General features: G+C 38.4%; 1 protein-coding gene across 1 annotated transcript in view; it reads left to right on the forward strand.

Annotated features, from left to right (window-relative positions):
- The window catches only part of LOC142335068 (acetylcholine receptor subunit alpha-type unc-63-like), a 34,270-nt gene extending 23,067 nt beyond the window's left edge, over positions 1-11,203 (forward strand). The window contains exon 3 of the mRNA XM_075383406.1: positions 10,758-11,203. Coding sequence (XP_075239521.1) covers positions 10,758-11,122 — 365 coding nt within the window. The 3' untranslated portion in view covers positions 11,123-11,203. The remainder of the gene's footprint in view (positions 1-10,757) is intronic.
- The last annotated feature ends 2,227 nt before the right edge of the window (positions 11,204-13,430 follow it).

Consider the following 13,430-nt stretch of genomic DNA (forward strand, 5'->3'; position numbering starts at 1 on the left):
TCCTAATTATCATAGATTAAAAGCAAAGCTACTGTTAAAGTCCAATGTCAAAATTCCAAGTTCAAGTCTTGAACGAACTTGTTTCAGCTATAAAAAGTCTGTCGAAATACAAATACGCCCATACAAGTCGTAAAAACGACGGCGGGACTAATATAATTGCAACATTTTTCGATTGAGATTAATTAAAAATTGATACGTTTAACTGACAAAAATGTAAAATGAAATCTGTGTGAGAACTTTCGGAAAAATTATTACGAAAAATTTAGTTTCAAAAAACAAAAAAAACACCAACACACTACATGTGTAGATAGAGTCTTAATAATTGGAATGCGACAAAAGTAAGTAATTGAAAAGCGGCAAAACGTTCTCACTGCTATTTTGATAGAGAGGTAGTTAAACTCTGTCGTTCCAATCAAACCGTCCTTCAATTTGCAGTATTTTTTTAAAATTTGATAACTTTTCTGTAACATTTTAACCTAATTAAACTTTGCTGTCTTTGCTGTAAAACTTAAACTTAGCTTAGATTTATTGTTCATTGCTTTCACCAATCCTCTAAACCCTTTAGCGAGTTAAGTTGCTTTTTTCAGCTCTCTCTACATTTTTGACCAAAGTTTTAAATTTTTTTAATTATTAGACTCTATTCCTTCGACCTTGCGAAGTCTCTCCGTTTGGATGACAAAAACTGAACACAATTCGGCAAATTGAAATTTGCACTTGCAACACGGAGTGTATATTTTATATGAGAATATCAAGCCTTGTTCTGAGCTTGTTCTGAAAAATATTGCAATTCCACCGTTTTCATAGTTTTTTGCGAAAATCTATCTCTGTGTCCTTAACAGTTTCAAGTTGACGGCGTGAAACAAAATTTTATTTATAACAAACATCATTAAATAAACATTTTTCTCGCGACAAAACTTTGTGCTCATTAGTTTTTCTTGATTAGCAAATTGACAAATTTTAGCTAGTTACTTTTTATAGCCAGAAATATGTTCTCCTCCAGCCAGAAATAAATTCGACCTTCATTTTCTCCACAGACCGAAACAAGAGTAATGGCCAGATCAAACAGACTGAAATATGGGTATTGGCCAGACCGAACAAAACGAAACAAGGGTATTGGCCAGATCAAACAGACCGAAACAAGAGTACTGGCCAGACCGAACAAAACGAAACAAGGGTATTGGCCAGATCAAACAGACCAAAATATGAGTATTGGCCAGACCGAACAGAACGAAACAAGGGTATTGGCCAGATCAAAGAGACCGAAACAAGAGTATTGGCCAGATCCAACAGACCGAAATATGCGTTTTGGCACACCGAACAAAACGAAACAAGGGTATTGGCCAGATCAGACAGACCGAAACAAGAGTACTGGCCAGACCGAACAAAACGAAACAAGGGTATTGGCCAGATCAAACAGACCAAAATATGGGTATTGGCCAGACCGAAGAGAACAAAACAAGGGTATTGGCCAGATCAAACAGACCGAATTATGGGTATTGGCCAGACCGAACAGAACGAAACAAGGGCCAGAACAAAAAGACCAAAATATGGGTATTGGCCAGACCAAACAGACCAAAATATGAGTATTGGCCAGACCGAACAGAACGAAACGAGGGTATTGGCCAGATCAAAGAGACCGAAACAAGAGTATTGGCCAGATCAAACAGACCGAAATAGGGGTATTGGCCAGACCGAACAGAACGAAACAAGGGTATTGGCCAGATCAAAGAGACCGAAACAAGAGTATTGGCCAGATCAAACAGACCGAAATAGGGGTATTGGCCAGACCGAACAGAACGAAACAAGGGTATTGGCCAGATCAAACAGACCGAAATATGTGTATTGGCCAGACCGAACAGAACGAAATAAGGGTATTGGCCAGATCAAACAGACCGAAATATGGTTATTGGCCAGACCGAACAGAACGAAACAAGGGTATTGGCCAGAACAAAAAGACCAAAATATGGGTATTGGCCAGACCAAACAGACCAAAATATGAGTATTGGCCAGACCGAACAGAACGAAACAAGGGTAGTGGCCAGATCAAAGAGACCGAAACAAGAGTATTGGCCAGATCCAACAGACCAAAATATGCGTTTTGGCAGACCGAACAGAACAAAACAAGGGTATTGGCCAGATCAAACAGACCGAAATATGGGTATTGGCCAGACCGAACAAAACGAAACAAGGGTATTGGCCAGATCAGACAGACCGAAACAAGAGTACTGGCCAGACCGAACAAAACGAAACAAGGGTATTGGCCAGATCAAACAGACCAAAATATGGGTATTGGCCAGACCGAAGAGAACAAAACAAGGGTATTGGCCAGATCAAACAGACCGAATTATGGGTATTGGCCAGACCGAACAGAACGAAACAAGGGCCAGAACAAAAAGACCAAAATATGGGTATTGGCCAGACCAAACAGACCAAAATATGAGTATTGGCCAGACCGAACAGAACGAAACGAGGGTATTGGCCAGATCAAAGAGACCGAAACAAGAGTATTGGCCAGATCAAACAGACCGAAATAGGGGTATTGGCCAGACCGAACAGAACGAAACAAGGGTATTGGCCAGATCAAAGAGACCGAAACAAGAGTATTGGCCAGATCAAACAGACCGAAATAGGGGTATTGGCCAGACCGAACAGAACGAAACAAGGGTATTGGCCAGATCAAACAGACCGAAATATGTGTATTGGCCAGACCGAACAGAACGAAATAAGGGTATTGGCCAGATCAAACAGACCGAAATATGGTTATTGGCCAGACCGAACAGAACGAAACAAGGGTATTGGCCAGAACAAAAAGACCAAAATATGGGTATTGGCCAGACCAAACAGACCAAAATATGAGTATTGGCCAGACCGAACAGAACGAAACAAGGGTAGTGGCCAGATCAAAGAGACCGAAACAAGAGTATTGGCCAGATCCAACAGACCAAAATATGCGTTTTGGCAGACCGAACAGAACAAAACAAGGGTATTGGCCAGATCAAACAGACCGAAATATGGGTATTGGCCAGACCGAACAGAACAAAACAAGGGTATTGGCCAGAACAAACAGACCAAAATATGGGTATTGGAAAGACCAAACAGAACGAAACAAGGGTATTGGCCAGATCAAACAGACAAAAATATGAGTATTGGCCAGACCGCACAGAACGAAACAAGGGTATTGGCCAGATCAAACAGACCGAAATATGGGTATTGGCCAGACCGAACAAAACGAAACAAGGGTATTGGCCAGATCAAACAGACCGAAATATGGTTATTGGCCAGACCGAACAGAACGAAACAAGGGTCTTGGCCAGATCAAACAGACCGAAATATGGGTATTGGCCAGACCGAACAAAACGAAACAAGGGTATTGGCCAGATCAAACAGACCGAAATATGGTTATTGGCCAGACCGAACAGAACGAAACAAGGGTCTTGGCCAGATCAAACAGACCGAAATATGGGTATTGGCCAGACCGAACAAAACGAAACAAGGGTATTGGCCAGATCAAACAGACCGAAATATGGTTATTGGCCAGACCGAACAGAACGAAACAAGGGTCTTGGCCAGATCAAACAGACCGAAATATGGGTATTGGCGAGATCAAACAGACCGAAATGAGGGTATGGGCCAGATCAAACAGACCGAAATATGGGTATTGGCCAGACCGAACAGAACGAAACAAGGGTATTGGCCAGATCAAACAGACCGAAATATGGGTATTGGCCAGACCGAACAGAACGAAACAAGGGTATTGGCCAGATCAAACAGACCGAAATATGGGTATTGGCCAGACCGAACAAAACGAAACAAGGGTATTGGCCAGATCAAACAGACCGAAATATGGTTATTGGCCAGACCGAACAGAACGAAACAAGGGTCTTGGCCAGATCAAACAGACCGAAATATGGGTATTGGCGAGATCAAACAGACCGAAATGAGGGTATGGGCCAGATCAAACAGACCGAAATATGGGTATTGGCCAGACCGAACAGAACGAACCAAGGGTATTGGCCAGATCAAACAGACCGAAATATGGGTATTGGCCAGACCGATCAGAACGAAACAAGGGTATTGGCCAGATCAAACAGACCGAAACAAGAGTATTGGCCAGACCGAACAAAACGAAACAAGGGTATTGGCCAGATCAAACAGACCGAAATATGGGTATTGGCCAGACCGAACAGAACGAAACAAGGGTATTGGCCAGATCAAACAGACCGAAATATGGGTATTGGCCAGACCTAACAGAACGAAACAAGGGTATTGGCCAGATCAGACAGACCGAAATTTGGGTATTGGCCAGACCGAACAGAACGAAACAAGGGTATTGGCCAGACCGAAGAGACCGAAATATGAGTTTTGGCCAGACCAAACAGACCAAAATTGCCATTGGCCAGACGGAAGGTGCGACCCAAATCTTTTCCAGACCATTAGGGGCGGTCGCCCCGGACCCCCTGTCCGTGACCCAAGTTAGTCGGGTCAAAACTTGTCTTGGGTTGCGGACTTCATCCTGGGTTTGAAGTTGACGGCGTGAATCAAATTTCTACTTTTTGACAAACATCATATTAAATGTCCAGTTTTCTCGCGACGAAAAAACTGGATATTTGTGCTTATTAGTTCTTCTTGATTAACAAATTGACCAATTTTAGCTACTTCCTTTTATTGCCATAAATGTGTTCAATCAACTCGACCTTCATTTTCTCCACAGCTAGCAAAACTAAGTGAACAAATGCGATATTCACGTCTTGTAAAAATTTCCCTGCCTTGCAATTCCAATTTTGTTCAATCAATTTTAGAAAAATAGTTCTTGTTGCCGTAAATTTGGCATCTCTCGTCATGTCTATAACAAGTATAACAAGTACAGTTTGCCATGTGTATTGGTTCCAGATGTTGTCGTTAAACAAGTTTTCTGAGACCTGCTTTTGCTATTCGTTTTCAATTGGGCGTCTCACGCAGTTCTTATCCATTTCGGCTGGGAATGACTGCTATTTTACCCGTATATTGGCTCCAAAGGAACGTCCATTTTGTGTGTGTGTATGTGTGTGTGTTGGGGGGGGGTCAGGAGATGCGTTATCTTCTTCAATAAGGGGGGGGGGGTAAGTTGGACTCTGAACTTTTCCCAACAGAGCGCTGTCTGTTTTTGCTGAAGGTAGTCGATATGTAATACAGATTTTCCCTAAATCCACGACAAGCTGGCTGTGAAATGTCATTCCTGTTCAGAATTTTGCGCATAAGATGCGGAGCGAGTCAGAGTAAATATTAGTTTTGCTCAAGCTAACTCGATCCTGGCTGCTCAATTGAGTAAAACGCCTATAGGAGACTAAAACTCTACTGAACATCAAAAGTAATTTAGCGCCTCCTAGTTTTACGATCACTTTTCGAAAACAATTTTATATATTGTTCACCTCCCAGCTTGAGGTCCAGACCCAAATTGGTTTATGATCAGACCCAGTCGAGCGCACACCCGTGTGTTCCCAGACCGAAATTACAGGGTCTGGACGGAAGTTCGAGCGCACTAGTCTGGACGATGGTCTGGGCGGAGCTTCGAGCGCACTACAGTCTGGCCGACGGTCTGGAGATGGTCTGATCAGAGGTAATTTTGGTCTGAAAAATCTGGACCATGGTCTGGAGATGGTCTGATCAGAGGTCAATTTGGTCTGAAAAGTCTGATCAGAGGCAATTTCGAGCGCAATTGGCTCTGATCGTAACCTCTTCGAGCACACTGGGGTCTGATCAGAAATGTTTTCGAACGCAATTGGGTCTGATCAGGTACTATTTCGGGCGCCGTATTTTTTTTTCATTTATTTGTTTTTTTTTCGTACGAAGAGATGTTCGCTCTGCCAAGAGGCAACAATAAAGCAGCGTTCTGATCAGAGACTCATCTAAAGTCCGAGAGCTCTGATCAGAAAAAGGAGTCCAGCTGATATCGAAGGCCGGTCCCCTTCAGAAGAAATTTTGAGCAAATGGAGACCACGATTTTTCTTATGGAAAGCTGTCGAAACTCATCCACCGAGTCAGAAATATACACTAAACGGACACTAAATCAAATTTATTCTCAACAGTTTGGTTTCGTTTTCTTCAGCAATACTTTTATAATTGATTTTTCCTCAGATGAAATAAATACTGCAAACATCAGTTTTTATGAAATGATTATTTTATAGCAAAATTAAGAGATATGTTCATAAGTAAAATTTTTCTCTGATCAGACTATTTCAAGAGCACTTGAGTCTGATCATAGTCTGATTAAGGTCTGGGCAATGGTCCTAATTTGACTCTGGACCATAGTCTGAAGATGGTCTGATCAGAACGCCTTCGGTCAGAAAAGTCTGATCAGAGACCCTTTGTGTCTGGAAAGTCTGATCAGGGGTATCTTGGGTCTGGAAAGTCTGACCAGGGTTAATTTCCGTCTGTAAAGTCTGATCAGACATAATTTCGGTCTGGAAAGTCTGATCAGACATAATTTCGGTCTGGAAAGTCTGATCAGACGAGAACTTGGGTCTGGATCTCAACCTGGGCTACTCTATATAGATGAAACACAATGGTAACTTACCATCTATTCCGATGTAAAGTTGCTGAACTCTGTCCCAGCTTCACAGTAAAAAAAAACAAGGTTCTTACAAGATTAACTTTTTTTTCATTGTGAAATTCGAGTGGAGCTCATCAACATTACAATGGTATTTCTTGTAAAGGACTAGTGTAGGGATCAGTGGTTTAAAACCGGTTTTGGTAAGTTGGTTAATAGTTGCAGCAATAAAGCTCAAATTTTGAATTTTGTCTTCGTAAGACCAGTATTTCCAACTTATTTTTCATGGTAAGTATGCTAGTGGATAAATACTAGACAAAAGTATGCGAGTTTTCCCTAATATGAAAAAAATTGTGCTCCATGTGAAATAAGTATATTTCGATTTTAACGCTCTTAAATTTTCAATAAAAATTCTTGATCAAGACGATGGAGGAATGATTAAACTCAATAGAAACAACTCAACTTGAAGGTGCAAAAATTGAAATTTAATAGTATAAAAATAAGATTTAAACATGTATTCACTGATATTTGCTTTTTTTATTACAACATTAGCTTTTTTCAAAATCTTATTTTACAATATTAACTTTTTGCACACTGTTTCACTCCTTTTAATATAATTCTTATATTTAACTTTTTTCGAAACCGATTAAAGGTAGCACCATTGGGGGAAAGACTACTTAAGAATAATCAGTAAAGTTTTTTAAAACGCACTTCAAAAATCCAAAACAATGAGCTACCTAAGACCCTTCAAATCGGCCTTGTTAATCAAATATTGTTATTAACATATTCCAATAAGGAACGGCCTTTCAAAATGACGTAATTCCAACTAAAAGAATATCTATTGCCGCTTTTTTGAATAGCCGAGCATATAAAACTGAACCTTCAGCACAAACAGAAACTTTATAAATAAGTTTCATATATTCAGTGGATGTCTTACGTATTTTTGCGATTACACGCACTGACACCTCAGTCCAGGAAAATTTCACCGAGGAAAAGAGTATAATAAAAATGGGCCGAGGAGTTTGGTTAATGCATATTTGTAAGAGTGTCATAAGAGTGGAGTAAAGAGTTCAGGAAAATGTAGTTTCCTCAAAATTAGACAGTTTAACCAAATTCCTTGCTAATAAGGACTGAAATTTGCTTTATACCTTATTTCTCGCTGAATAAGGTCAGAATAAAGGTGGAAGCCTTGGCCCGGTTGGCCACCAAAAATACGTTTCCACCTCCTAATTTCATGTAGCAAAAAAGTAGATTTTCGTGCAAAATTTCTGCAAATTTTAACCGATAATGAGTCAGAGTAAATATTTGTTCTTCGACTCAGAAAAAATAAACTCTTCGGCTCTGTTTAATTGAGTAAAACGCTTATAGGAAACAAAAACTGCACTGAAAATCAAACGTAAGTTAGCGCTTCCTAGTTTTGCGATCACTTTTCGAAAACAATTTTTATATATTACCCACCTAATCTATTTAGATGAAACACAATGGTAACTCACCCTATATTCCAGTGTTAAGTTCATTAACTATATCACAGCTTCACAGTAAAAAAGAAGGTTTTCAAAAGATTAACTTTCTTTGAATTGTGAAAATTGAGTGTTGTCATCAACGTTACACTGGGATTTCTCCTATAGGACTAGTGTATAAATTTATGGTTCAAAACAGGTTTTCGTAAATGGGTTATTAGTTGTAGCAATAGAGCTTAAAACTTGAATTTTGAATTCGTAAGACTAGCAAGTGCCACCTTATTTTTCATGGTCAGTATGCTAGTGGTTAAATATTAGAATGAAGTTTGCGAGTTTTCCGCAAAATGCAATAAGTTGTTGTCAATTTGAAATAAGTACATTTTGGTCTTAATGTTCTTTAATTTTCAATAAAACACTTTCGATCAAGATGATGGAGGAGCGATTAAACTGAACAGATTTTGCGTGCATCTCAACTCATTGCTTTTTAAGGAAAACTGCAAAGACTTTATCTAATTTTTTTTCCCATAGCGTAGAGCCCGAGCCGGGAATCCTACCGAAAAAAAAAACGTAAAAAGAAATAAATTTTTAGAATTTTTTAAAATCAGTAGTGAAATCCATAGTCCAAGGTGCAAAACTTAAAATTTAAGATCTTAAAAATAAGAGTTAAAAATGTATTCACTGAATTTTGCACTCATTTTTTCACAAAAATAACTTTGTTTGCACTCTTATTTTAAAACCCTAATATTTTGCACACTGTTTCACTCTTTTTTTATAAAGAAACTCCTATTTCCGCGTTTTTAGAACCCAATAAAAAGCATCGGAGAAAAATATTATTTGAGAACAACCACTAATGTTTTTTACAAGGCATATCAAAAATACAACAAAATGAGCTAACAAAGACCCTTAAATACGACCTTGTTAATCAATTATTAGGAGTAACATATTCCAATTAGTAATCGTTTTTCAAAATGACGCATTTTCAACTAAAAGAAGATCAACTTCCGAATTTTTGAATAGATGAGCATATAAAACCGAACCTTCAGCAAAACCAGCAATTTTCCAATTAAACTTCACATATTCAATGGATGTCTTACGTAACTTTGCCCCTGCACACACTGACACCTCAACCCAGGAAAATTTCACTCGGGGTGAAATGTATAAGGAAATTGGACCGAGGTGTTTAATTAATATGTAATTGTGAGAGTGTAATAAGAGTGGACTAAGAAATGCAGAAAAGTGTAGTTTCCTCAAAACTACACACTTCGATCACTTTCATCGGTAATTAGGAGTCAATTTTGCTATATACCTTGATTCTCGCATAATGGGGTTACACTACGAGTGGACGCTTTGGCCACCAAATTTTCCTTTGCACCTCCTAGTTTTTTGAAGTAAAAATTCAGTTTTTGGTGCAAAATTTCTCCAAACTGTAACCAATCACGAGTCAGAATAGATATTTGTTTTTCTAAAGCTAAAAAATCTGCTCTGGTCAATTGAGTATAGGAATTAAAGGAGAAAAAAACTGTACTGAACGTCAATAGTAAATTAGCGCTTCCTAGATTTACGAATAATTTTCGAAAACAATTTCATATCATTGTTCACCTTCTGTAATTAGATGAAACGCAATGGTAATTTATCATACATTCCATTTTAAAAATACTGAATTCTAGCAAAAAATCTCAGTAAAAATGAAAGTTTTTGTAAGAAAAATTTTTTTAGTTGTGAAATTTGAGTGGAGCGCGTCAACTTTACACTGTTATTTCTGGTACAGAACTAGTGCAGCTATCAGTGGTTTAAAAACTGTTTTCATAAAATGGTTATTAGTTAGAGCAATAAAACTTAAAACGTGAATTTTGACTTCGTGAGACTAGTAAGTGCCGACTTACTTTTCATGGTCAGTATGCTAGTGGATAAAGACTAGACAGAGTTTACAATATTGGTTTTTCTGCACAATGTTTCACTCTTTTTCATATTATTAAAACTCTTTTGTTTTTTTTTATTTTAGAAAATTTTATTTAAGAATAATCACAAATGTTCCCCATAATCACTAAAGACCCATCAAAAAGCCAATATAATAACCTACCAAAGACCCCTCAATTCGGCCTCGTCAATAAAGTTTTCAACAAAGAGAATATCTATTACCGTTTTTTTGAATAGTTGAGCATATAAAACTGAGCCTCCAGATAAATTTCTAGATAAATTTCATATATTCAGTGGATGTCTTACGTATTTTTGCTCTGACACGCACTGACACCTCAATCCAGGAAAGTTTCACCGGAGAGAAGAGTGTAATAATATTGGGCCGAGGAGTTTAGTTAATGCGTATTTGTAAGAGTGTCATAAGTGTGGACTAAAGAGTGCAGATAATTGTAGTTTCCTCAAATTTACACATTTAAACCAAAATTACACATTTTAACCAATTTCATTTCTTATTAAGAGTGAAAATCGCTTTATACCCTAATTTTCGCTTAATAAGGCCTTGGCCCTGTTGGCCATCAAAATTACGTTTCCACCTTCTAATTTCATGAAGCAAAAAATCAGTTTTTGGTGCAGTATTTCTCCAACTTGTAACCAATCACGTTCGTATAATTGTTTCTTTGTCGCCGTCTCCCATGCTTAAGGCCCCTTTTTGCATGTATTAAGATCTATTTTGCGTGATTAAAGAGGTAAAATGGAACAAACGGTCCTCTTTGTGGTAGGGGGTGCTGATTTGTAATGTAGCTTTCTCATATGGCCGACACGGTCGTCTAGGTCAGCAGTCTAATTTCTTTTAGTTGTGAGTCTTACACAAAATGGCTGGAAGAAGTGGATGGGGAGAGGGTTACGAAACCTGATTGGGTCTGATTGGCTCAAGTACATCGGACTTACCCCTTTCTCAAACAAGGGAGCCAAGATGAACTTCAAGTTGGCCGCAAGACACGTAATAAGGGAGAGGACTGCAGTTGTGATTGACAGACTTGGTTCTAGTCCCTACGGGGCTTCGGTTGACGGGGATGAAGATAAATTGCGGCTGGAGAAAGAGAAGAACGACTTGAGATGGCGATTTTTTGCGGTTGTGGTTGATCGAGTCTGTCTCATTATACATGTGCTAATTTTGGTTACCAACGTGGGCTTCTTTGCTATTATGTTGCTGTTATAGTTTATCCCATTTAAATGCTTTCAAAATTATGTACTAGAAACTTATATTAACCGAGGTCAAAGTGTCCAGACCAAAGTGACCTCTGATCAGATCATCTTCGAGCGCACACCTGTATATGTGCTCTCAAATTACATAGTCCGATCCGAGCAGACTTTCGATCGCACTATAGTCTGGTCAGAAGCTGTTTCCAACGCTGCAAACCCTAAGATACAAAAAAGGTAAAATACTGTCAGCAAAATTCTCAGTTAGAACTAACGCCCAACTTTTCGAGATTTTCCAGCTTGGTTTGGTGGCAGATGATCCGGGGGTGGGGGGGGGGGGGAAGACGAGCAGACGGTAGAAACCACACCCTAGAGCTCACACACAAACTAACAAAACCGTTATAATATCTAAGAGAGTAGAACAACAAGTAAATATACACAATAACATGAAAACACAATCGAAAAAGCAAATTACAGCAATACGTTAAATTTGAAAAATAAAGAAGTTTTATCAAATGAGGGATTAGTCGAAAGTGAACCAGACTGGAAACCCCAAAATACTTGTAATATTGAGGCTGTCAATCATCAAATACTATGACTACACTGGCCTTATTAGAAAAATTTGCTGTCTATTTTTTTTGAATCTCGTTTTCGCTTATCCTAGATAATAGTTTTGAAGAATACAGAGTAATTATAGGTGAAGAAGAGGTTGCGGAAATAAACCCCACTTCATTTTAGATAGGAAATAAACCCCCACGGAAAAAAACCCCACGGAAATAAACCTCCACGGAAATAAACCCCCACGGAAATAAACCCCCACTTTACTATTAAAGAGCTGCGCATTTAGCGCGTTTGACCATGCCTCGCGGGCCATGGCCATGCCTCAGCGGCCTGTGGGACTTGATATGAAACTATCACAACCGAACAAGTTATAGCAACCGAAATTCGATTTTAAAATTGGGGTTTATTTCCGTGGGGGTTATTTTCCGTGGGGGTTTAATTCAGCGGGAGTTATTTTCCGCGGGGGTTTATTTCCTATCTAAAGTTAAGTGGGAGTTTTTTCCGTGCATAAAAGACAAACTTTTTTCAGTTTTTTCAGGGCATAAAAGACAAACTATTAACAGCAAAACTTTATTTTGAAGATTTTTTTTCAATATTTGGTGTTGTGAACTAACATTCAACTCGATTAGCAAAAACACATGCAGATCATCTTGTTCATTGAAGAATTAGATGGTCCTTGAAAAAACTTGTCCTTGAAAAAATCTTTTTCTAGAAAAAAACCAGAGCGCATAATGACGCGCTAGACGAAAGAAATTTTGTCCTTGAAAAATTTTTTTCTAGAAAAAAATCAGAACGCAAAATGACGCGCTAGACGAAAGGAAAATGGATTATAACAATCTGAGACTTGCTAAACATTTTTTGGTTATTTACAATTTAACATTATCCATGCCCATAAAAAGGAAAATTTTTATTCAGAATACAAATGATTTGAGATTTTTCCCCAAAAGCAAACAAGCTAGTGCTACAGAAAAACTCAAAGACTTTTCTATGTTAATGTACCCTTCCATTTTGTTCGTCACATTAAATATGGAATTGGTCACCTCCTCTCATTTAAATTAAACTTTATACTGAAATTAGATTTAATTTTTTTATTTTTTGTTCAATACTGTACTTCCATCAATGATAATCCACTTGTCACGGAAAATTCCCAATCAGTCTTTACCTTCATCTGAAATTTTTTTCATATCAAAACAAAATTGTCTCCGCACACAGGCTATGATCTGAGGCAATTTTGAGAAAACGGAGAAAGTGAGCGATGTTCGGAAAATGATTTTTTTTCAACAAAACCCTGAACTAAACTGTCTAGCCAGAGATCATCTGCCACCAAACTAGGATGGTCTGATCGGACAGAATTTCGGGCGCACGTTAGGACAAGAATCTGCAAATGGTCTGGACAATGATCCGATATTTGTCTGATCATAGTTAATTTCCGTATTGGACGGTTTGAGCAGAGGTCACTTGTGTCTGTGACCGTTTGATCAGAGATAATTTCTGCCCGGACATCAATTTGGGGGTAGCTAAGTATTTGTTTTAAAATATATCGTGTCCGGACAAAACAGTCCAAGACAAAGAAGACAAAGCAGTCCAGACAAAACAGTCCCAAATTGCAAAATATTCCCAGACAAAACAGTCCCAAATTGCAAAATATTCCCAGACAAAACAGTCCTAGACAAAATAGTCCAATAAATGCAGAAAAAATAAACCGAAACAAAATAGTTCCGAACAAATATCGGAACAATTGTAAATATAATCTACTAACAATTAAC

The sequence above is a fragment of the Convolutriloba macropyga genome, chromosome 2 (genome assembly GCF_964194025.1).
Source record: "Convolutriloba macropyga chromosome 2, txConMacr16.3, whole genome shotgun sequence".
Lineage (NCBI taxonomy): Eukaryota > Metazoa > Xenacoelomorpha > Acoela > Convolutidae > Convolutriloba > Convolutriloba macropyga.